Here is a 26,354-nt window from a genome sequence, read left to right as displayed (position 1 = left end):
GTGGATTCCTCTGGGTGCTCCGGTTCCTCCCACTATTCAAAACATACAGGGGTTGTAGGTCAGTTGGGTGGCACAGGCTCATGGGCCAGAAGGGCCTGTTATGGCGCTGTATGTCTAAATTTAAATTTAAAATTTAATGAGCAAAAACAAAATAAAATGCTGGAAGAGATCAGAGGGGGCATCCATGGAACAAAGTAGACTGTTGACATTTTGGGTCAAAACCCTGCAGTCTCTTGTGCCTCGAGAATAGGATGAAATAAACATAGGAATATTTTACACAGAAATTGTAAATTTTACATTGTAGCCTTTTCTAGTTTTATTATAGATTTCCAGCATTTGGAGTTTGCTTGATTTTAGCTCTGCGTCCGAAACACCTTTCAACCTTTGTCTGTCCGTGGCTTCTGAGCTGTTTCTACCATGAGCTAGTCTCCAGCAGCCCTTAGCCCTTGCAGGTCCCCCGACCGCAAGTCACCCACAACCCATGTGGGTCCCTCAGCCGCTGAGCCCCCTCACTGGTTCCCTGCCATGGTCACCTTCCCTGTAAAGATGTCTCCTCTGCTTCTCCTTCTCAATGGGGGGGGGGGGGGGGGGTGTCCTTCCTGCAACTCTTCTTGCCTGCTGCCATGCACAGGCAATGCCATCTTGGGCACAGAGCCATATATTGCAGGATTTTACATACCAACACTGTTGGTTCCTTTACCTGGCCTATTACTAAAACTCAAAACGGTCATCCAGTTTACCTATCTAGGCTGCACCATTTCATCAGATGCAAGGATCGACAATGAGATAGACAACAGACTCGCCAAGGCAAATAGCGCCTTTGGAAGACTACACAAAAGAGTCTGGTAAAACAACCAACTGAAAAAACCTCACAAAGATAAGCGTATACAGAGCCGTTGTCATACCCACACTCCTGTTCGGCTCCGAATCATGGGTCCTCTACCGGCACCACCTACGGCTCCTAGAACGCTTCCACCAGCGTTGTCTCCGCTCCATCCTCAACATCCATTGGAGCGCTTTCATCCCTAACGTCGAAGTACTCGAGATGGCAGAGGTCGACAGCATCGAGTCCACGCTGTTGAAGATCCAGCTGCGCTGGATGGGTCACGTCTCCAGAATGGAGGACCATCGCCTTCCCAAGATTGTGTTATATGGCGAGCTCTCCACTGGCCACCGTGACAGAGGTGCACCAAAGAAAAGGTACAAGGACTGCCTAAAGAAATCTCTTGGTGCCTGCCACATTGACCACCGCCAGTGGGCTGATAACGCCTCAAACCGTGCATCTTGGCGCCTCACAGTTTGGCGGGCAGCAGCCTCCTTTGAAGAAGACTGCAGAGCCCACCTCACTGACAAAAGGCAAAGGAGGAAAAACCCAACCCCAACCCACCAATTTTCTCCTGCAACCGCTGCAACCATGTCTGCCTGTCCCGCATCGGACTTGTCAGCCACAATCGAGCCTGCAGCTGACGTGGACTTTTTACCCCCTCCATAAATCTTCGTCCGCGAAGCCAAGCCAAAGAAGACATCCTATATGGAGCTGCTGACATTGGGTCAGGGTGGTCGCATCCTTCAAAGAAGCTCTATGCTTCCACTCCCCGCTCTTCAATATCTGCACCATTGGCAGTGCTGCTTTCTTACCACAGTTCAGCACTGGAAGAACTCATGTGACAACACAAAATCAGAGGCTGTCCTTGTCAAGAACATAGCCAATCGCCTCCAGGATTTCAACAAGAGTCAGGCAAACAACAAATTTCTTAAGTAATTTTCTCATTCAATCTGTAACATGGTCACTATGTAGTCTTTCAGTCTGAACAGCATCATATGCATGCAAACTGTGCCTGTACAGATTTATGGAATGAGAGAGAGAAAGTGCTTATATTAATAACAACACATTTTACCTAAAAATAACAGGTACCGAGGAGAGATTCCAGGCAGTCGTTGAAAATCTGTAATCAAGCAACGGTTAGAAACTGTCTGAGCTTCACTGTTGAGGTTCAATTATCATTAGACAGTCTTGTTGAGATCACTGATTCACAATCATCTCTGTTTTTCTGTGGTTCCTCTTGGACTTATTGTTCTATCTTCACTGTTGGTGATAACTTATCCTTGTATACAATTTCAGTTGCTAGTTTATTTCCGTTATTAATTTCACTTTTATCATTTCGATTAAATTGGATTATTTATTTTGTATGCATTGGTTCGGCCCACAACCATCTGATAGTCTATCCACCTGTAAAACAAACCAGTAAATGTTTGTTTGTGGAAATGCTCCACACGTTCTTTACCGTACTGAGATGGGTTTTGCCATTGATCATTGCTGCTATAAACTACCAGATTGGTTATCGGATGGAGTTGCACTTATTTCTTGTGTAATGGACAATTGTGGCTAGACTGCCTGGAGCAACGGATGGGCCTTCTCCTTGAATTGTTGTGGCTGTCAATAGATTAATACATTGGGAAATCTAAAATATTAATCATGCAACGGGATGATGATGAACATGCGGGGGGGGAGGGGCGGAGGGAATCTTGGTGACGATGGAGCTCCTATGATGGTCAGTGCAGTGGTTGGCTCAACACTATTACAGTCCCAGCGACCCAGGTTCGAATTTGGCACTGTCTCCATTGACTGTGTGGGTTTCCTTCCATGTGCTCGGGTTTCCTCCTTCATTCCAAAGAAATACAGGTTAGTAGGTGAATTGGTCGCATGGATGTATTTGGGGCAGTGCAGGCTTGTGGGCCTGATGGGCCTGTTACCATGCTGCAACCTAAATTAAGACACCATCATTTCCAACCTTATTATGTTGTGTAAGATGCAGGTGAGGGAGCTGCTGCCGAGTTAATCTGTGGAGTTGCTGACTGCATGCTGCTATGGGTAGGATAGTGGTTATTGAGTTCAGAACAATGGTGGAATATGTGAACTTACTGGGCAGCCAGTCAGGCTGGTTCTTTTCCATTTCAATGAGGACTTGGCCTTGTACATCTCAGAAAGGTTGGATATGAGAAATAACTCCTTGAATTCTTTACATCTTCTCCAGGAGATGTGGGTGGTGGGAGGCGGGTGAGTGGCACTTCCAGGGGTGTCTGGGAGATAAAAAGCCGGACATTTTCTTTGTACTCCAGGATAATCCTGGATTACTGGATGGCTTTGAGAGAAGGGAATGAGGCCAGATCGGTTTATGCTGAACATTGCTCCTCCACAAAGGAGTATTCTCACATATTTTACAGTTGAGACAAGAGGGAGTGTCTTGGTTTAACATCTCATCTGAAAGGTCGCATAACCGATTGAACTGCAATTCCTCAGTAGTACCCAGGAGAGCAATCTTGGATGTTTACATGAGATCTTGTAACATTCTGATTTAGACTGTCATAGAACTGTTACTCTATGGGCCACTGTTGACACTAAAGTAGCCTGATGCTTCCCTTTGTGGATTAGTGCTTCTTTCCAAATCACACTGCCAGGAATTGTGAAACTGACATGAATAAAAGAGCTGTCAAATATTGAATTAGCAACAAACCTGCTGAATGGGGCTTGATTCTGGTCAGTCATATTCAAGTCAAGTCAACTTTATTTAATCGTTCATATCATGCTCGCACGGTAGAATGAGATAGTGTTTCTCCAGGACCGAGGAGCATATTTACATAGATACAAGTTAGGAAAGCAGTTATCATATAAAAATATTAAGGTATTAAGATGCATACACTGAAAATCCACAGTGCACTATGTACGTGTGTACTGGGAGTTCAGGAGCCTGATGTCTTAAGCAAATGCCGTAAACCACTGTCATATGCTACAATCGCCTCCTGCTGACTGGACACGCTTCCCAAGAGCGACCCTATGCATCGCCCCTTGCATACTCCCCATTCCATTCCGCCATGATCAGTCAATGAGGTTGATGAGTGTTTCAGTCTATAGTTAATGAAAGCCTGATAGTCCCACAACTCCAGTCTTTTGCGATTATTGATGGTGCATCAGCGGCAAAAGCTGTTTTCCTCTCTGGATGTCAGGGTGTGAGTGCTACAGTACCTCCTGCCAGATGGCACAAGGGAGAATAGTTTACCAGCGGAATGTGTGGAGGCTTTCGCAATGTTTATTGCTTTCCGCCTGCATCGAGTGTAGTAGAAGTCCTTCTTGCGAGGAAGAGCTTTAATAGCTTTAGTCCCATATTATGTCATAGGCCATAGAGTCAAGGAGTCATATAGGTGTAAAACAGGCACAACTTGCCCACCCTGGGCAAAATGTACTCCCACCTGCCTGCATTTGGCCCATATCACTTCAAACCCACCCTATCCATGTATCTGTCCAAAGTTTGCAATAGTACATGTCTCAACAACCTCCTTCAGCAACCCAGTACTCTCTGTATAAAATTGTTACCCCTCACATACCCGTTAAATCTTTCCTCCCTTACCTTAAACTATGTTCCTCTGGTTACCGATTCCCATGTGCTGGACAGAAGACTTTCTGCATTCATCAGATCGATTCCTCTCAGTCACAGTGCCACTGACCCAACTGCCGCTGCTATCCCTTAATAGGTCATTTCCCTCTATTAGTGAGCGGAATGGCCGTAGGAGAACCTTGCATCGTCTGCTTATTCACCTTGCCACTCCTAGTGGTCATAAATGTTTTCATGGTAAAAATCCTTTATGTAGAAGACAATAGTTCTGCCTTGATAATGGAAGCAAAATCAACATCCTCATAATAACTGAGAAACAATTAGCATTATTGAATTAGTGAGCGAGACACTATGTCATCTGGATCAAGCGGACAGGTTTATCAATGCTTGGAAATAACAGACAGGCTCACTATTCTGAACCAAGAAGTTGTCTAGATAAAGCAGATTGATTTAATACATTGTGAAATGAAGCAGCCAACTTTGGTATTGTCTGTGTAAAGCAGGTAGGAACAGTGTTGTCTGCATAAGGCAGATAAGGTCACTGTTGTCGGATGAAACAGCCAAGTTTATTGTTGTCTCACAACAATACCTTGAAGAGCTTTTCAATGAAGTTCCACTTGTTATTTAGCATGATGTCGGAGTCTTGACTTATTAATTGCTTCTCGAACCAAGTTTAGGGGAATTAAATTAAGATGAAAAAAGGTGCATACTAACTACAGGCATTATTTACAGTTGGCTTAAATTACAGTCAAACACTTTCAGTGGGTTTGCATTTGTTAGACGTTGTAGGGCAGGTCACAGAGGTGTGACAATCTGCAAATTTGATTCACATATTTTCCAGTGTTAATTACTGAAGGTGCTTAATGAGCAACCAAGTTATACACAAAGTACTGGCGTCCCTAATTAAATAAATACATTGAAACCATCACAGGTTCACCAATATTTAATTTCTTCAGACTTTTAAAATTGAAATACATAGAAAACATAACCTGGAATGTAATCGTGGACATAGAACAGCATGGCATTGGATAGGCCAGTGGTTCTCAACCTTTTTTTCCCACTCAGATACCACCTTAAGAAATCTCTTATGAACCACAGAGCACCTATAAAGTGCTGAGCTGAAATGATTGTCCAAATCAAACAACAACTCTGTGGATGACACCAGATAGATATCCCTCCATCCCTTTCATATTTCACGTGTCTAACCAGAAGCATTTTAAATGCTGCAATTGTATCTGCTTCCACCACGACCCCTGGCACCTGTTCCAAGCACCGTGCACTCTCTGTGCAAAATATGGTAATTCTGCCTCATCCGCAGGATTGTAAGTGATGTCACGTACGTACAGTACACAATCTTTTATCTGATCATCAAAAATCTGGAAGGCTCCAAAAAAAAACGGCATTTTTTTTTCCTGGTGCTGGTATAGCGGAGGGAGAGGGAGAGAGAGACAGCAGCGCGACTAGGTTAGGGGGGGGGCAGTCAGCAGCGCCACTTGGGTGGGTGAGGGGGAAGAGAGATGGCAGCGTGATTCGGGTGGGCGGGGGGGGAGGAGAGAGATGGCAGTGCGACTCGGGTGGGGGGAGGAGAGAGAGATGGCAACGCGACTCGGCAGGAGAGGGGGAGAGAGACGTCAGCGCGACTGAAAGGGGGTGGATACGGCAGCACAATTCGGGTGGGCTTAAATCTGGGGCAGCTGGCTTTTGTTCTGAAATCCGGAAAGATCCGAAATTCAGAACACTCTGTCCCACAAGGGTTCCGGATAAAGGATTATGTTCCTGTACCCTGACAATAAATCAAAATCTGAAAATTATTTGCCCTACACATCTCCCTTAAACTTCCTCCCCTTCTCTTGAAATGCATGTCTTCTGGAGTGTGCTGCTTGTGCCCTGGGATAAAGATTCTGGCTACATCCTATCAATGCTTCATGGTTTTATGTCTATCAGATCACCCTTCAGCCTCCAACACTGTAGAGAAAACAACCCAGGCTTGTCCAATATCACTCCCTAACATCCCCTTTAAGCCAAGCAACATCCAGATAAATCTCTTCTGCACCTTTCTAAAGACTCCCCTCATGGGATGACCAGAAGTGCTCATAATATCCCAAGTGTGCTTCACCAAAGTTTTATATAGCTGAATTAGGACTTCCTAACTTTGGTACTTAATGCCCTGCCCAATAAAGCTAAGAATACAGTATACCTTCTTTACCACCCAATCTAATTGTGTGATCTATTTCAATAAGCTGTTGACCTGGACTCCAGATCCCTCTGCACATCAATACCTTTAGAGCTCTTACACTAACTGTATGTATTCCCCTTAGATTTGCCTTCCTAAAGTGCAAGACCTCATACTTCTCTGGATTAAACTCTATCTGCCATTTCTCCACTCATATCTGTAACTGATCAATATCCTGTAAGATAGTTTTCCACACTGTCCACATCTCCACCAGTCTTTCTATCGTTTGCATTCTTCTGCAGGAGAAGCAAACTACCCCTGACTGACATCCCCACTGCTCTGAGCTAAACTGCACTGTGTGAAAGTCGTTATCTGTCCTTTCCTGAACTGCTGTTCAGCTTCTCATACCAAAGCCTTCACATGTAACTCAACCACACTTCACCAATCACTACCACTCACACTCTCACTGCTAACTTTGCCGTTCCTTCATTCTCTCCTTTGAATGTCTTTATACATCTCTCCTAAAAAACATGTTGGTGAAACATCCCCTTAATGTTAATTTTGTCAGTCTCTGAATGTATGTTAACCAGCAGCAGGAAAAAAAATGTGATTTAAGTTATATAATATATGGTAGGATCTGTCTCAGTATATAGAAAATATTTACTGAAGATCTACTGCATGTGTTGTATTTTGCTGTGAAGAAGAAATGATTACATGTATAGTGCAATGAACCAGATATTAGAAGACGTCAATAGAACAGCAGTTGTCTGGAGGCTGCAGTTTCCCTTAAGAGTTCCAGTCTGCCGGCTTTACCTGTTAATCTTGTCGGTGCAGGACATAGTTAGCAGCTGTTCCCCCTGTAAAACTCCGTCCCATGTCTGAATGGAATTGCAGGACCGGATTGGAATTGTGCCTTCTCCAGATTCAATCTTCGTTCTGAGATGGCCCCGAACTTTCCTGTTCAATGGCCTACTGGGGTGCACTGGAAAAGAGAAAATGCTGCTTAGTGCAACGTGTGAATAAGTGTGGATCTTGAGCTGATCTAAACGAAGGCCTGCAAGCTCCGTCTAATTACTGCAGGCCTTTGACCATCCTATATCTCAAGAATGAAGCCACAGCATAAAGCAGTCTGTCCTGGGGATGGGAGAGAGGTCATTGAAAGGAGCTTGGATGCAATACTTGTCTGTTTCCTAAAACCAAACTCTGGTCTTTAAAAACAACAATTGTGCAGTCATCTTGAGCCCCACCACTTGAGAGATAGGCAGGCTTGTTTTGCATATTTAAGCAAAGCAAATGGAAATGATGGGATTTGTAGTAGGAAGCATTAAATCATCAGATTGTGGTTCTCTCTCATAGATGGTGGAAAAGGGTTCTGGTTGAAATTTCTAGTCTGGGAAAGGCATGTGCATCATGGTTCTGTTCTGGTCTTCTCAATCCTGCATGTATTGGTGTAGTCACCTCCCAATCACAGAACCTCAAGGCTTAATATATTTGAGCAGATCATCTTTTTACAGAGGGACAGTTTAACTCAACCCCCATTAACTATATGTCCTTGGCTTTTAAAGGTCATTTTCATGGTGTCACGTCGCATGGAAACAGACTCTTTGGTTCCCCAAGTCAGCTTTGATTCTATTCCTTTGTTCCCCACATTCCATCAACTCTCCCCTGATTCTGCCACTCTCCTAACCACCAGGGGCAATTTACAATGCTTGATTAACCTACCAACTCGCTCATCTTTAGGATTTGGAAGAAACCGAGTACCATGCGATAAGAGGGTGAACTCCAACAGACAGCACAGGAGGATATGGTCAAGCCCTGGTTAATGGAGGAATGAGGCAGCAGCTTGATGAATTGAGCCACTGTATGGGGTAGAAATTCATCCTTGGCTCTATGTGTGGAACAAGTGAGATAGAAGAATGATTGCCATTGCAATCCACAACTAAATGTCACGTTGGAATCAAAGTTAAGGTAAATAGATGAAGTTCCAATAATGTCCAAGATATGATGTGGTGGGGAGGGGTGGAAAGCATATTGACTTGCTCCAAATTATTCCAATGACTTACAATAGTAGTTCTCCACCTTTTACTTTCCACTCACATACCACCCGTAAGTAATCCTTTACTAACCACAGAGAATCTATGGTATAGGTGCTCTTTGGTTAATAACAGGTTACTTAAGGTGGTAAGTGAGTAGGAAAGAAAAGTTGAGAACACTGACTGAAAAGCTGAAGGCGATATGTCCAGAAGTAAAGTGTGAAGAGGCGGTGGGTTTACAATTTTGAAGTGAATGGACAGAAAGCAACATAAATGTTAATGTTAAATTTTATTTACAACACGGCAGAAGCTGATTTCGGCCATTTCAAACCATGCTGCCCAATTTTATCCCAATTGACCTACAACGCCATATGCTTTGGAGAGCAGGAGGAAACCAGAGCTCCTAGGGAAAACCCACGCAGATACAGGGAGAACATACAAACTCTTTACAGACAGCTCCGGATTGGAATCCTCGTTGCGGGCCCTGCCATAGTGTTGCGCTTACTGCTACACTGTCTTGTGCAGGTTCTATCCACGTAACACATTGAGTGCTCCAAGTATGCTCCAATTGTCAGTTTAAGCCACTCCCATAGCCATCCCAAAGGGAATGAGAATTTCAACAGCAAATCCACCAACAGATATTCAGCCTAACATGGATGATTAATGTTTCCTTTCTCTTGAATTTGTGTAAACATTGTTTCTTCAAGTATATTATTTGTCAATGTACATGCTATAAGCAATGTTAAATTAGTTTCTATTTAAAAAATTTCTGCAACTGAATTCTGGCAGATTACAAATTGGGATTACAGGCCACATTTACTTTTATCCTCCTTTATTTTCTTAATTTATATCACATAGGAATCAATCTGTTGTTGAGGTAACTGGGGAAAATTGGCGAAAAAGGCATGATTTGATATTTCCTAGTACAATTATGGAAAGCATACTCATGTGAAATTTATGATTTAATTGAATAGAATTTTGTTACTGGGAGCAAAAGAAGCAGCTGGTTCCAATCGATTTACAGAAAATAATTAAACAGCTAATTAACCACGGGAAGTGGCAGAAAGCTGATAATTGGTGGGGATGTCACTAGATATTTACAAAATCACTGATTCTGAAAAGCCCATTTTTTTTCACGTGAATGATGAGCTTGTCAAAGTGATCACTCTTGACAGGGAGGACCACCGAGGAGTATCAGAAGCAAGACAAAGAGAATAATGGCCATCTTTGGAATAGGCCCCTTGCGAACATCTGGTTGTGTCTCTGTCCGCATGAGTCCTGTGTTCCTGGGACATATGGGAGCTTGGGGGAAAGAAGATTGAGGGGACTTGAAACCAGGTTGCTTCATTGCTTCACTTCAAGCTTTCTATTTGAATGGGTGTTTCCCATGGCAGAGGAGTAGAGGACAAGAGGACACAATGTACGAGGAGAGGGTGGATCTGGGTAAGATGTTTCCCTTGGTGAGTGAATCGAGGACAAGTGGTCATAGTCTGAAAATTAGAAGTAATCCATATAAAACAGAGATTAGGAAGAACTTCTTTAGCCAGAGGGTCGTGGATCTGTGGAACTCACTGCCACATACAGCAGTGGAAGTCAGATCACTGGGAGTATTTAAACAAGAAATAGACAAGTATCTCATTAATGTGGGTATCAAGGGATATGGGGAAAAGGCTGGAAATTGGAATTAGTGTAGAGTAGCTTAGTGTAGATTTATGGAACAGACTCGATGGGCCTAGTGGCCTGATTCTGTTCCTTTGTCTTGCGATCTTGTGAACTTCAGGATAAAACAGAAAGGTGGAAATATTTCTTTCGATAGAGGGTCGTGAATCTGTGGAACTTGTTGCCACAGGTGGTTGTTGAAGCGAGGTTGTTGGGTGTATTAAGGCAGAGATTGACAGGTATTTGATTAGTCAGGGCATTGAAGGTTACGAGGAGAAGGCCAAGGAGTCGGGCTGAGTGGGAGGATGGATCAGATTAGCTCAGGAATGAATGGCAGAGGAGACTTGATGGGTTGATTGGCCTACTTCTTCTCCAATATCTTGTGATCTTGTGAACATTTCAATGGTGTAGTGTCCAAGTGCTACAATTAAAAAGTCACAAAATTATGAAAATTACATTTTACATATAATGGAAATTATTTATATAACCATATAACCACTTACAGCACAGAACAGGCCAGTTCGGCCCTACTAGTCCATGCCGTAACAAATCCCCACCCTCCTAGTCCCACTGACCAGCACCCGGTCCATACCCCTCCAGTCCTCTCCTATCCATGTAACTATCTAGTCTTTGCTTAAATGTAACCAATGATCCCGCCTCGACCACGTCTGTCAGAAGCTCATTCCACATCCCCACCACCCTCTGCGTAAAGAAATTTCCCCTCATGTTCCCCTTATAATTTTCCCCCTTCAATCTTAAACCATGCCCTCTAGTTTGAATCTCCCCCACTCTTAATTGAAAAAGCCTATCCACGTTTACTCTGTCTGTCCCTTTTAAAATCTTAAAAACCTCTATCAAGTCCCCTCAATCTTCTATGCTCCAGAGAAAAAAGCCCCAGTTTGCACAACCTTTTCCTGTAACTCAAACTTTGAAATCCTGTCAACATTCTCGTGAACTTCTCTGCACTCTCTCTATTTTGTTTATATCTTTCCTATAATTTGGTAACAAAAACTGTACACAGTACTCCAAATTTGGCCTCACCAATGCCTTGTACAATTTCATCATAACCTCCCTACTCTTGAATTCAATACTCCGATTTATGAAGGCCAACATTCCAAATGCCTTCTTCACCACACCATCTACCTGAGTATCAGCCTTGAGGGTACTATTTACCACAACTCCTAAATCCCTTTGTTGCTCTGCACATCTCAATAGGCTACCATTTAATGCATATGACCTATTTAGATTTGCCTTTCCAAAATGTAACACCTCACACTTATCTGTATTAAATTCCATCAGCCATTTCTCAGCCCACACCTCCAGCCTTCCTAAATCACCTTTTAATCTATGGTAATCTTCCTCACTGTCCACAACATCACCAATCTTTGTATCATCCGCAAACTTGCTTATCCAATTCTCCACCCCTACTTCCAGATCGTTAATATATATAACAAACAATAGTGGACCGAGGACCGATCCCTGAGGAACTCCACTAGTCTCTGGCCTCCAATTGGACAAACAATTTTCTACCACTACTCTCTGACACCTCCCATCCAACCATTGCTGAATCCATTTCACTACCTCCTCATTTATACCTAATGCCTCCACCTTTTTTCCTAACCTCCTGTGGGTAACTTTGTCAAAAGCTTTACTAAAGTCTAAATAGACAACATCCACAGCTTTCCCTTCATCCACCTTTTTTGTAACCCCCTTGAAAAACTCAATCAGGTTTGTCAAGCATGATCTACCCCTGACAAAACCATGCTGATTACTCCCTATCAATCCCTGTACCTCCAAATAATTGTAAATACCATCCCTCAGAACACTTTCCATCAACTTGCCCACCACAGACGTCAGACTCACGGGCCTATAATTCCCAGGTTTACATTTAGACCCTTTCTTAAACAGCGGAACCACATGCACTACCCCCGTGGCCAGTGACATCCTAAATATCTCTGTTAATGGCCCCAGTATCTGTCCACAAGCCTCCCTGAGGGTCCTTGGGAATATTTTGTCCGGTCCCGGAGATTTATCCACCTTTATCTTTTTCAACACAGCCATCATTACCTCCTCGGTTATCCTTATATGCTTCATGACCTCCCCACTATTTTTCTTTACCTCAACTGGTTCAATATTTTTTTCCCTAATGAATACCGAGGCAAAGAAATCATTCAAAATTTCTCCCATTTCCTCTGACTTCTCACTCAGCCTACCTTCACTATCTACAAGGGGTCCAATTTTATCCTTCACTAATCTTTTACTTTTAATGTACTTATAGAAACCCTTTGGATTTATTTTTACTCTGTCTGCCAAAGCCTCTCCGTGCCTTTTTTTGGCCTTTCTAATTTCTTTCTTATGTAATTTCTAATTTCTATCTTATTTACTACCCTGAGGAGTTTCCATTTTGAAATCACCTCACCTCAACTTACATTGCTCTTTGGTTTAAAGAGAAAGATGATAGGTTCCAACAAGAATTTGACGCCACCATGAAATCATACTCGTAAATTTCACCAGGTTGGAGGCTGTGGAATGCCCCATTGTGCCCATAGATTCAGAGTTAGACACCCCCTTTGGCCTAATTCATCCATACTGGCCAAGATTTCTATTGTCCCAATTGCCTGCATTGGCCTATATCCAGTGGTACGGTGCTAACTTATTTAGGTGCTGGAGCTCAACAGAAATGGCGACAAGGAGGTGCCAGTGGCGCCTATGGTGAGGCCCAGCAGCACTGCACCCCTGCCTATATCTCTTCCTATCCATGTACTTGTCAAAATATCTTTTATATTAGAACCTTGTGTAAAATCTAACTAAAACTTGGCCCAAAAGCCTGAAGGTGACAAGTTCACAACTAGAAGTTGCAATGATATTGAAAAAAGTTTATTGTCATTTACTGTACTTTATGAGTGTAATAGTTGATACCATGTAAAAAACGACCCCCTGTTTTTGGCCACAAAATCTGGTATTTTCCATATATTGGGTAGTAAAAGTTAATGTTCCTATTTTTGGCCCCAGCCGCCCACCCACTGGAGCTCCTGATGCACCATCTGCAGACCCTCGTCCCTCCCACTCGCCCATCCGAGATCCCGACGCCCCGACCACGGACTCTTGTCTTGGCCCCAGCTGCCTGCCCATTCAGGCTGCCGACTCGCCGACCACGGACTCTTTCCTAGACCCCGGCCACCCACCCATCTGAGCTCCAGATGCCTTGACTGCGGACACTCGCCTAGGCCCTGGCCGCCCACCCATTCAAATTTCCGACGTCTTATCACCCGGAAAAATTATTTTTCCAACCACCTGCCCGCCCATCTGAGCTCATGACGCCTCAATCAACACAGGTACTTACCGCAGTGAAAAGTAATGTGCTTGTAACAGCCGATTGCCTAAATTTTGTTCTAAAAGTTGGTGCACAAAATTTGCATATATACAGTAAATCTGCACAATATTCATGCACCCAAAATTCTTACCTGCTGCAGCCAATCAAGTATTGTGTCAAGAAAATCCAATGAGCACTCCAGTCTGTTATAGGTGACATTTATGCATTTACAAGTTTTACAATGCCTATATATCTCGCCCTGATCCAATATTTTTGTACTTACATTCAGCCCTTGCTTCTCGATGAGAGTTCAGACGAGCATCTCCACAAGGTGGTGTGCTGATGTACAAATGGAAAAGGACACTCTCTTTCAGCTTGTAGCCTCCCTCTTTTTGATGGGCAAAGATTGAACGTTCCCAGTCATCTGGCTGTTTACTTTTGGAAACAGAGATTGGATCAATGCAATAATTAAATGAATTTCCAATGAGCAAACTGCATTAAGTTCTCATTGAGAGAAGCGTATCCAAATTGAAAGAGTTACAATGTATTTAATAATAATCTTGACATAGTTGAAAATTAATGCCATTGTTTGCACAAGGAATAGTTTGCACAACAGCTGTAACTGAAATTATTTACAGTTTGCTATTTATTTTAGAAACTGTTCCACCCCCCCAACTCCCCCAAGGTGTTCTCTATGGGCTTTTGCTTTGGCATTTTAATAGTCATTCATCAGTACTTCAGAGCAAAATAAAATGTCACGTCAATCACCTAAATAAAATGCTGAGAATGCTAAGGTTTAGATTTCCTGCATTTAATTTTCAAATTGATCGTAGGGTGATAACAACATAATTTTCCATATTTGACATGCAAAGCAAGTGTTAATCTTATGGTAAAAACACAAAGCTGGAGAAACTGAGCAGGTCAAACAGTGTACTTCATATAGCAAAGATAAAGATACATAACCAACGTTTCAGGCTTGAGACCTTCATTGAGGTCAAGGGCTCAAGCCCAAAACATCAGTTATGTACCTTTATCTTTCCTTATGAAGTACACTGTTTGACCTGCTCAGTTTCTCCAGCATTGTGCTTTTACTTAAACCGTGGTCCCTTCAGACCAAGTTATTCATGCTAACGAAGTTGCTATTCTGGGCTGGTCCTATTTGCCTGCATCTGGTCCATCTCCTTCTCAGTCCTTCCTATTCATATATCCACCCAAATGTCATCTGAATGTCAAAATTGTGCCTGCTTCTACAGTTCCCCCTAGTGACTCATTCCAGACCACCCTCTGAGTGAAAACATTACCCTGCAGGTCCCCCTTAAATCTCTCCCCTCTCACCTCTAGTTCTAGAATAATTTATTTTTTGGGAAAAAGACTTTATCCATAATGCTTAAATCAAGTCAATTACACAGACAAGGTTAGTTGAGGCCAAATTCATTGAGAAACCCTTATGGTTACTAAATGGATCTATTAACAGAACAAACATGAGCTGTTTTGATATAGAGGTCATCTCTCAATTTGCTGCAGTAATTATTCTTGGATCGAGGCAGAAACACTCTAACCAATTATTGGCTATGTTCTACTTGAGTTAGTGGGGTCTGAAGAACAGCAATTTTTTAGGTTACCAGGAACAAATTTTCAGTTTCTCTGATCTGTATATGATTCACTTTCTGCCTTAACGGTAGACTTGATCCTTGTAAACAAATCTGAAATCACCAATTTGACAAGGAGTGACAGATTATAGATATGTTTTTGGGAGATAAATTGGGGCAGGTTTTTTAGTGTAGGTCACATACAAACACTTTAAAAGTGATCTTATTTAAAATACTGGAGGTTTGCTCATGCTAGACAGTCTGGCACCAAGAGCCTTTGCAAAAGTTTTGGAGAGTGCCCAAAAGACTTCACTAATGGATTGTTGTTTACAAAAAGACAACAGATGAAAGAACCACAGGCTGTCTGGAGAGGAACTTGCAGTTCTAAGAGGGTCATGTGGTTTTGCAAGCAGAGAGAGTAAAACAGGCTTTCTCTCTGAGAGAGAGAGAGAGAGATTTCAGTTCTGCAATGCTACAGTCAGCAGCAGCAGCTGGGACTGGAACAGGACAAGCTGGAAAGCTTGTGGAAAACCCCATTTGGATGACAGGTTGTGAGTGCTTAGTTCAGCCTGGTCAAATCCCTTGTGGTCTGTACAAGAGGAGAGGACTGGCTGCCTAATGTTTCACTTGATATAAGGGAAACAAAAAGGAACTCTGTGGAGACATGAAAGAAAAACGGTATCATCTGGAGAACCCTGATGGGGCAAGTTTCTTCGGCAAGACACTGAAGTGGCTGGTTACAAGAAATCAGTTGTGGGTGTCCAGAGAACAATAAATCTCTCTCTGAAAACTGACAAGAACCTTCCTGAGCGGTAACCATTTACCTTTCGAGCTTCAAAGCCTGGTGAAATTCATAAATGTTAAATTCTGTACACAGTACAAGAATTGCCTGCAACCAGTGAACTTGGAGGAATGAGAGGTGAGATTGGACTGTGAATCAAATAATTTTTCTGAACTTACACACACACACACACACACACACACACACACACATTACATACACGTGCGCTTAGAATTAGAAGGGGGTTGAGTTAGGTTAGTTAAGTTAATTGTATTAATTAAAGTTTGATCCTGCTTTCATGTTTAAAGATAATTAAAAACGACTTTTGTTTAAGTAACCATTTGCCTTGGTGAATATCTATTGCTGCTGGGTTTTGGGGTCCTCTGGGCTCATAACAAAGGTTTCTCTCTCCCCAGATGTTGCCTGTCTTGTTTCTACTTCCAGGAATACCTATCTCACTTCAACAGATGGCCTGCTGAACTAACTTAATGTTACTATTAGTGTAAAAAAATGTCCACAGCTTTTAAAATGACCCTGAAATGTAACTGATGAATTCCTGAATTTAAATTCGCTGAATGATTAATTAAAAAAAATTAGACATGCAGCACAGTAACAGGTACCTCTCGGCCCTTGTGTCCATTTCACCCGTTATATATGTTTTGAAGGGTGAGAGGAAACGGGAACACCCGGAGAAAAGTCTCGCAGACACAGGGAGAATGTGCCAACTCTTTACAGACGGCGCCGGTCTGGAACCTCAGTGCTGTAACAGGGTTGCATGAACTGCTGCACTGACAATGCCACACTAGTCTTAGTTTAATAGCCATTATTGTATAACCTGGCTTTTATCTAAAATGGAGACAGAACTCCAATTTGCACACAAAGAGCCAAACAGAAATTAGTGTTACTCTTTTTATATTCTATTAAAACTTGGGTTGCTGCTATAAAGAGTCAATGCCACATTGATGAGATGGGTCAGCTACCACTGCAAAAACACCAAACTTATTCAGCACTTCTTAAAGTGTCGTGTTAGATCACACTTCTGCTTGCATTAAATGGGCAGCGATAATAATCAGTAGAACATCTGCTTCTGACAATTTCACAGGGAAGCCCACTGATTTCATCAGACATGCTTTCAAAATATTAGGCTTGCCATTAATTTGTCTTTACCTGTATTTGACCAATATTGCTGTTGGATGCTTATTTCATGCTTATTTCCATAATTAAAAGGCTCAGTGGTGGCTACAATGGGTCTTGTGGGAGTGAAATTAAACCCGAGTCATGAAATTCACCTTTGGTCTATTGGGCTGGCTGGGCTTTTGAAACCCTGTCTCCAAACACATTGAAATACAAGACTCATTGGTGCGAGGGAAGGGTGGTGGTGGGGGGGGGGGGGGGGGGGGGTAGTTGCGCTCTGATTGGTAGAATTTGGTTTCATTATGTATGGCTGTGAGAAAAATACAAGGTCTGTATCTAATTGGTTGGGTCTTTCAAATAACTAAATCAGATGTTGGTATGATAGACTGAAAGACCTCATTCTATTATTCTATAAATTTTTTAGACAAGGTAAAATGATACAGCTGTCCACTGCAGCAGTGGGAATTAAACCTTGCTTGACATTATTATAATTATATCTTATTTTTCCAAGTTTAAAGATGTAACCCTGTGAAGAAACTATTAAAGGGCTGATTTCTCAGCTACTCTCAGACACTATGAATAGCAAAATCATGTTCTTCCTCTGTTGAACTAGACAGCGGGTGAAATCTCTGGTGAAAGGACTGCAAATTCATCTCAATGGATTGCAAATTACACAATCAAAGATAACTGCTTATGAACTATGCCATTTAGCAGTCTCTATTAACCTTTCCTCATTTGAAAAGTCTCCTACTTTAGCCATTAAAACGCTTAGAGAAATAAAGAAGCTATTTAGGATCAAGCCTATCCCTTCTCATCTGATGCAGGGTTGGTTTAAAATATTGGTGATCTTTTCTACCTCCACAGAAAATTGAAATCTTTTACAAGTGGTTCATACGCAAATTACAATAGACCTTTGACCCCATGATTAAACAAGAAAATCTGCAGATGGTGGGATTCTTTTGAGGTTGGAGTACTTCAGATACCAATCTACTGAAGTCAGAACACTTTTACTCCCATAATGATTAATTGTTCATTTCCATCTCAGTTGAACCCCTTACTTCAAAAGAAAGAAATCAGAACAATACCAGTGAAATACAAAAGTAAGTCTGTTGACGCTGTAATTATGGTAAAACACAAAAATGCTGGAGGTAATTGGCAAAGTGTCCATTTCCCTGACCCGTTTCAATTCCTCAGTCCATTCCCTTGCTGACATGTCTGTCCATGGTGTCAGGTACTGCCAGACTGAGACCATCCAGAAATTAGAGGAACAAAACCATAATCTTCTGTCTGGGCACCCTCCAACTGGATGGCATTGATTTCTCCAGTTTCTGTTAGCCCACTCTCCACCCTTCCCTTCCCCTCTTCTTTTCTCTCTCTCTCTCTTTCTTTTTCTCAGTGTTTTCATGCTGGGACTCTGCTTCCAGGCCGGCTGCAGAGGCAGATAAAAATTTTAAACTTACCTGTACATGGAGATGCCCTAAAAGGCTGCTCCAGTGCTGCTTTTACACAGAGTGGCACCTCGATGCATCGCCTGGAGCTGCTGTGGGCGGGACAACTGTTGCCATGGTGACACCCATTATAAATACATGGCAGAGCAATGGTTGTCTTCCCTACCCATTATCCCCCACGCAACTGGAACTGCTCTTCGCTTCTCAGAACTGTTCCAGCTGTGTGGAGGATTATGGGTAGGAAAAACGGCCATTGTTCTGCTACGTATTAAGCCATTGGCGCTGACAAGTGGCTCTGAAGACCAAAGCAGCTCAATGACGGGCTGGACTGTCCAGTGGGAGTGTCACAGTCTGCACCGGATGCCCCCTGATGGCCCCTGGTGGCTGCCCCTGCTCTGCCCTAATGGCCCCTGCTGGCCATCCCTGCCCTGCAGGGACCATGGTGAAAGAGGGGTAAGTGAGATGGGTCAAGAGCTGACTGCGGAGCACTGCATTCCACCACTGACCCTTCCCAAGAGGGATCGCAGTCGGCGCCTTGGAGCAGGCCAGGGCGCATTCATGGAGATAAGTCACCCGACATAAGGGCGGAGAATCTCTATCTTTACACTCGGGGTTTTTGACTGTATCCCTCTGTCTCCCTTCCTCCAACTCTGGATTCAGAGTCAATCCCTGTCCCCCAATCAGTTTTCACCTTTTTTCTCCTGTCCTCCTATGCATGTCCAATTATGGGATTTAGCCTGGTGGCCTGTGCTTCTCCCCCTGTCCTTTCTTTCCTTCTCCCCAGCCATACCTGCCTGTGTTTTGCTCATACCTTGATGAAGGGAGATGCCTGAAACACTGGTGAAATACAAGATCATAAGACATAGGAGCAAAAGCTCTTCAGCCCATTGAGTCTGCCCTGCTATTCAATCATGAGCTGATTCAGTTTCCTACTCAGCTCCACTGCCCGGCCTTCTCCCCATATCCTTTGATGCTCTGGCTAAACAAGAGCCTATCAATCGCTGCTTTAAATATACCCAATGACCTGGCCTCTACCATCACCTGTGGCAACAAATTCCACAGATTTACCACCCTCTGGCTGAAGAAATTCCTACGCAGCTCTGTTCTAAGTGGACACTCTTCAATCCTGAAGTTGTGTCCTCTTGACCTAGACTCTCCAACCAGTTTAAACAGCCTTTCCACATCTAATCTGTCCATTAAACTTTAGATATGTTTCAATGAGATCCCCCCCCCCCCCCACCTTGTTCTCCTAAATTCCAAGAATACAGGCCAAGAGTTGTCAAATTCTTCTCATATGATTACCCTTTCAAATTTTATTATCTGCTATGCACGCTGCGTGACTGGCTGAGATCCTTCTAGGTTTTTTTCAGAAAAGTGCTAGCTTATTTTTTTTAAACCAGATAAAAGTAGAATTCCTTTTAAATTGACTTAAATTTTCCATTCACGCCAACAATGTTTCCAGCTCATTGTGGAGATATAAGCTTGTGTAAAATTGGGCAGAGAGTGCAATGGTTCACTATGACACTCCTGATGAACTTATAGGTCCTTGAGTGAGTTAAGACACATCACTCACAGGTTGCTGCTAGCCAGCAGGTGAATGAAAGAGTGCTCCAATTTAATCACAGGATGTGGCTGTGATTGTGGTCAAAGCACAGAAATGCTGGAGGAACTCAGCAGGTCTTGCAATATCCATAGGAGGTGAAGATATATTATCCGAAGTTTTGGGCCTTCAAGGTATGAGTAAAAAAAACCAGGCAAGGAGCTTATATTAAGGGGCTGGTGAAAAATGAAGAATGGGAGGGGAAGGAGCACAGACCAACAGAGAAAACATATGAATTGAGGAATGGTGAGAATTCTCCCTTCTATTCTTCCCTTCTCACCAGCTTTTTAACATAGGCCACTTGCCTGCTTTCTACTCGTACCTTAAGGAAGAGCTCAGGCCCGAAACATCGGCAATATATCTTTACCTCCTATAGACGCTGCGAGACTGGCTAAGCTCCTCCAGCATTTCTGTGTTTTAACAAATCATTTTTAATAATAATCCACTGACTTCATGGTTATTGCTACCAACACTGGTATTTTGTTATTGTTTTATTTAATAAACTACCATGCAGTGAATCAATTGCATGTCACCAGATCTGAACCTCTGGATTCCAGTTCGTTAGTATGTGTAGGGGTTGGAATGCTGCTCCTAGCATTGAAAGTCAAGTCAGATCTTAGTTTTTATTTCAAGTAACCAAACTGCTTGCCTTGGATGGGCAATGAGAGTGTCAAGGATTGTTGCTTTTAGCAGATGAGCCATCGTTTGCTTGGACCGTTGGTAACATACAAAGTCAGAGGAAAATCTGTGAGATAAGAACTCACGTTGTGTGTTTTTGAGAGCATTGATTGGGCAGAGAAGAGTGCTCAATTTAAATTGTCCCTGATTCATTGGGTGTTGAATCAGCTTTCTGGAAAACTGGATGCACTGTGAATCGAGCTGCTGATCACAGTTTTCTGATTAATTAACCCAATGAAACAGGCTCAATGCATGGAATTTTCTCTGCAACGTTCACTCAATGTGGTCTTAATGTTTAGCATGTATGCTCATGCAATAGTTGAGATTTGGGGACCAATTTTTCAGGTCAAATTTGGGGGGGGGGATCAATTTTTATCCAGTCATACTTCTGACCACGGTAAGTACCTGCATCATTCAAGGCATTGAGAGCACAGATGGCTAGGGCTGGGTGGTAAGTCCATTTTCAGGGTGTCAGGAGCTCAGATGGGCAGGTAGCCAATGTGAGGATCTGTGGTCAGGGTGTCACGAGCTCCAGTAGGCTGGTGGCTGGGGCGAGGATCTGTGGTTGGGGGGATCTGAAGCTTCGGTGGGTGGGAGGCCGGGGCATTGGGAGCTCAGATTGATGGTCGAAGTGTTGGGTGCTTGGATGGACGTGACAGAGGCAAAGGTTTGCAGTCGGGGCACCATGAGCTTGGATGGGCGGACGGCCAAGGCGAGGGTTTGCAGTTGGGGCATGGGGACCTCTGATGGGCGAGTGGCCAAGGTGAGAGCTCATGGGTCAGATCATTGGGAGCTCGGTGGGTGGGGTGTCGAGAGCTCAGATGGGTGGGTAGTCAGGGCCAAAAAATAAAGGGATTGACTATTACATGAGTATATATGGACTTATGATCTGGTCCCTGTCCAATGGCTTTATAGCAACCAAATAAAGATCATAAATAATATCCCCAACAAAAGTTGATGATTTTGTCTCCATAACTTCAAATTTAACTTGTTCCAGAGTTGTCAACTTCATTCTAATCCGTGTTATATAAACCATATAACAATTACAACACAGAAACAGGCCAAGTTGGCCCTTCTAGTCTGAATGGATCCAAGTACCCTCCTCTAATCCCACTGCATTGGAGGATTTAAACCATGTTTTTGTTCCTGCAAGGCTGAGAATCAGTAACCTGCTTGAGACTCAACAGACATAAGCTAAATTCCACCATGGGGCCCAGAGATGCAGTTATCTGACAAAAAGACATCTGTGTACCAAGAATATTTAATCTACCTGCTTGTTTTGGTCACAGTCTTTCAGGCAGAGACCTAACCTTGACGCGAAATAAACCATTATATTCAAAGTGATAAGCTAGAAAGTTGTGTTATTCAATAGAAGCCTAGGCATGCTAGCTTGCTCTCTTATCTTTTTTTTGTGCTGGGACTAGGTGCTTGGGTAAGCAGTTTTTGGTTAATATAAGCCATGGTCCCGCTGCTGAAGTTTGAGACTCTCCGAGAGGTGGCAACATCTCTCAGCAAGAAGAAGAACTTCTAGATTCCAGCCAACGTCCCGGTCGGGGGAGGTGGAGAAGCTGCTTCCGGCACCCCGACAACCTACTACAAGTGTGCAGTCGTTGCCTCACCTCAGCAGTTGGGACCAGTCCAGGCATTGATAAGTATAATTGGGAAGGGCTTGCATATTGTAGTTTGATATCAGCTTTAGAATTTGTAATAAAGATTTCTATAAACTGAAGTGCTCTCGGCGTCTGTGTCTATTTTTTTTCAGTAGCTCAAACACTGTGACCAATCTAAAACGAACAAAGTGAGAACAAGTTTACCCAGGACACCCACCTACTGGGAGGGTTATTTTTGCCTTTGTGCAGGTTCATTTTGAGGAACTAGCTGACATTCAAAAGAATTTCAAGTTTTCACATCCTTAATACAATCAAGCCCCTGTTATCCGGAATTCAAGCAACTGACAATCTCAAGCAATCAGCAAAAATATTCTGGAAAATAAATAGGTAAAAAATAGTTCACAAAACCAAGAAGTATGCAATCTCAAGCAACCAGAAAATTCACTTATCCGGCATCAACCAATCCCCATAGATGCTGAATATCAGGGGTTTTGCTGCATATTCTGTATATTCATCCCTGTCAACATTTTAACCTTTATTGCTAATTGCTTCAACCAATTTGATACCATCACCAGCATCTGATGGGAATGATCAGAATACCCATTCCATTCTTGGTTTTGCCCAGATCATGTATGATTCTATTGCTTTTGGTTAAATCCTGCCAAGGGGATCCATGACATTCATCTGAATGCAGTGTAATATCTGAGCCAAAGATGATGCTGAATACTTTTCATCTAATCAGAAACAACCAAATTTGCTGAAACATCCAAACTGAACAGCGTTGATTGCTTTCTTGGAATTCTACTGCCTTGTGGCTCTGGCCTCCACCATTATGAAATACTTTAAGCTTCTGGTGATGGAACACATATGCACACCTCCCAGGGATGCTGGATCCCTTTCAATTTGCCTATAGAAGAAACCCTTCCACAGTAGATGCCTTGTCTCTTCACTCCGTCCTGAATCACCTGTTCATCGACTTAAGTTTGGTGTTTAATATGATCATTCCCCAGAGTCTGGTTGAGAAGTTGTCCTTTCTGGGACTCAACACTCTTCTCTAGACTTCATAATGGAAAGATCACAGTCTATCTGGGTTAGTAGCAGAATGTTGAGACACATCACATTGGGTACAGGTGCATCTCAGGGCTGTGTGCTCAGCCCACTCCTGTTCACACTGCTGATCCACACTGTAACACCAGATCCACCGGCAAAAGTGTCATCAAGTTTGCATATGGCGCAAAAGTAGTTAATCAGTAACAACCTCGCACTACAGAGAAGAGGTGGAAAACCTTGTGATATAGTGCTAGAGGAACAACATGAGTCTCAACATGGACAAGAAGAAGGAGGTTACAGGAGGATCAGGGACCACCACCCTCCACTACACTCTCTTTTTCCATCTTTTTCTATTTATTTTTTATTTTTAATTTGTTTTTTATTCTCTTCTCTTTTTGAGGGGGGAGGTTGGGTGGGAGGGAAGAATATTGGGGTGGGTTGAAAACCATCATGCATGTAATCAATTTGTTCTCTTTTTGATGTCTGTATATTGTAATAATTTTAGTTACTGCATATATGGAGTATTAAAAAATTCAGAAAAGAACAATTCCGTGATAGAGAGAATGGAGAGCACCAAGTTCCTTAACCAGTGACCTATTGGAGGCACACAACATCTCCTCACTTGTCAGAAAGGTGCAACAGCAACTGCACTTCTTGAGAAGATTGAAGTGGGCAAGGCTACCGGCCACCATTCTGTCAACCTTCTATAGGAGCTCTATTGAGAGCATCTTGACTGGCTGCATTAAAGTGGGGGACAGTTGCTGCAGATAAATGGATTGGAGGTCAATCCACAGGATCATAAGAGCGGCAGAGAGGATTGTTGGAGTCTCCTACTCCCCCATCAATGTGATCTACCAGGATCGTTGTCTGAAGGGGACCCGCAAAATCATTGAGGATCCATTCCACCCCACACACAGCATCTTTCAGCTGCTCCCATTGGGAAAGAGATACAAGAGTATCTGAGCCAGTACCACCAGGCTGAGGACCAGCAATGAGAATGCTGAACGACCAAAGGAACTGCTCACACTAACCATCCAAGACTCTCATATTTACAGAACAATATTTTTTTCTTTATTTGTTTCTTTGAATACTTGTCCTGCATATGTATTGTTTGCCTGTATGTGTGATATGTCTGGTTGTGTGTCTGCGTGTTTTTCTCCAAAGACTGGAGAACGCTGTTTTGTTGGGTTGTACTTGTGCAACCAGATGACTGTAAACTCGAGTTGACTTAATGTATAATCCAAGAAAATTAGTTGAGTGCAATATTAATGTTAATTTCACAATTTAATTAATTTTATCACTCTCCTCTCAAGACAAAATTAGGTTGATCAGATCTGGAAGCCATATGCACATATTTGCTGGTTAGAAGTAGGCAGAATTATTTGGTATGCTGAACTAGCTGCCTCATACATGCAAGATAAGATTTGTTATTGCTGGAATGTTGAAACGATAATCATGAATGTTACATCTGAACAGTGTCAATATTGTGCCTAATGGCTTATCTACTTAACCAATGACAGAAAAATGGTGCAGATTGGAGTCAATCATTAAGAGGCCAGGGAGGAAAAAAAGGTGGAAAATTAATGATTAAGAATGAGAAACAAAATGGTTGATGTTATTTTGTATTTGAACCCCTCCCAGAAGAGTTTAATAGCAATTATATAAATATATATAAATAAATATATATATATATATATATATATATGATATATTATTAAAATTGTGACCTGTCTTTTTTTTAATACTTTATTTTAAAATGTTAACATTAAATTCTAATAAAATTAATAACAGAAAAATATGTGGATAATTTATAACAACCCCCCACCCAACCTCCCTTTCCCTCCCCATTAATTCCTACCCTCCTTCCCCTACAACTACCCACTAAGAAAGAAAAGAAGAAAAGGAGATCATCAATTATATATAATTCAACTTTTCAGCCATGAAACCAAGAATCATCACCGGAATGGATGAGAGCTCAAATCTTCAAACCAACAATTTTCAAATATAGGCTCTATACTTTCAAAAATAAATAATATTTATCTCTTAAATGGTATGATATATTTTCAAGAGTATACAGGATTTCATTTCAGTGTGCCATCTTTGCATTCCCAAGACCATATCGGATTTCCATGAGATAGTTAAACATTTCTTAGATACAGCCGAATGAAAAAAAGAACGTGACTCTTTACCATATCTAAAACATTAATCTGAAGACATTAGGTTAAATCTTTTTAATTTTTGAGGGGTTAAATATAATTGATGCAAAAAATTATATTGTACTAATCTGTACTTTACATTAATTACCTTAGTCATATTATCTTTACATAGATACCTCCAATCATTTTCATCTATCATTCTATTCAAATCAGTTTCCTATTTTAATCTTGATTTATGAATATCTGGTTTAGGCATTTTACTTTGTAATAATTTTTCCATCTCAGAAATAAATTTATTTATATCTCTTTTAGTAAGTGGTAGCTCTAAAGCAGATTGTCTAGGTTATTTTAAACTATAACCTAACTTTTCAGTTAAAAAAGCTTTTACTTGATAATACCAAAAAAGTATTGTTCGGAATGTCATATTTTTCCTTAATTTTTAAAATATATAAATTTCCCCACTTCAAATCAATCCTCCACCCTTTTAATCCCCAATTGATAACATATCTTCAGGAACTGATTATTAACAGTGAAATGAAAAAGTTTATTTTGATATAAAGGCATTTTAGATGAAATTGTGCCTTTTTCCACCTATCTCATAATCAATTTTATTCCATAATTCATTTAAATGTTTCAATATTGGTGGATCTCTACCAACTAACAATTTTGAATTCCATTTATAAATAAATTCTTGCATATATTTCTCATCAATTTTAACTAACTCTATATTTTCCCATAC

The 26,354-nt window shown here is 42.0% G+C and overlaps 1 protein-coding gene across 1 annotated transcript in view; it reads right to left on the bottom strand.

Moving 5' to 3' along the window:
* The window catches only part of adarb2 (adenosine deaminase RNA specific B2 (inactive)), an 837,813-nt gene that overhangs the window by 109,404 nt on the left and 702,055 nt on the right, over positions 1-26,354 (bottom strand). Inside the window, 2 exon segments of the mRNA XM_069914681.1 lie at positions 7,378-7,546; positions 13,853-14,004. Coding sequence (XP_069770782.1) covers positions 7,378-7,546; positions 13,853-14,004 — 321 coding nt within the window.

Source organism: Narcine bancroftii, chromosome 1, assembly GCF_036971445.1.
Source record: "Narcine bancroftii isolate sNarBan1 chromosome 1, sNarBan1.hap1, whole genome shotgun sequence".
In the NCBI taxonomy this organism is placed as follows: domain Eukaryota; kingdom Metazoa; phylum Chordata; class Chondrichthyes; order Torpediniformes; family Narcinidae; genus Narcine; species Narcine bancroftii.
The sequence above is the reverse complement of the archived record's forward strand: the minus strand, read 5'-3'. Positions and strand labels throughout refer to the sequence as shown.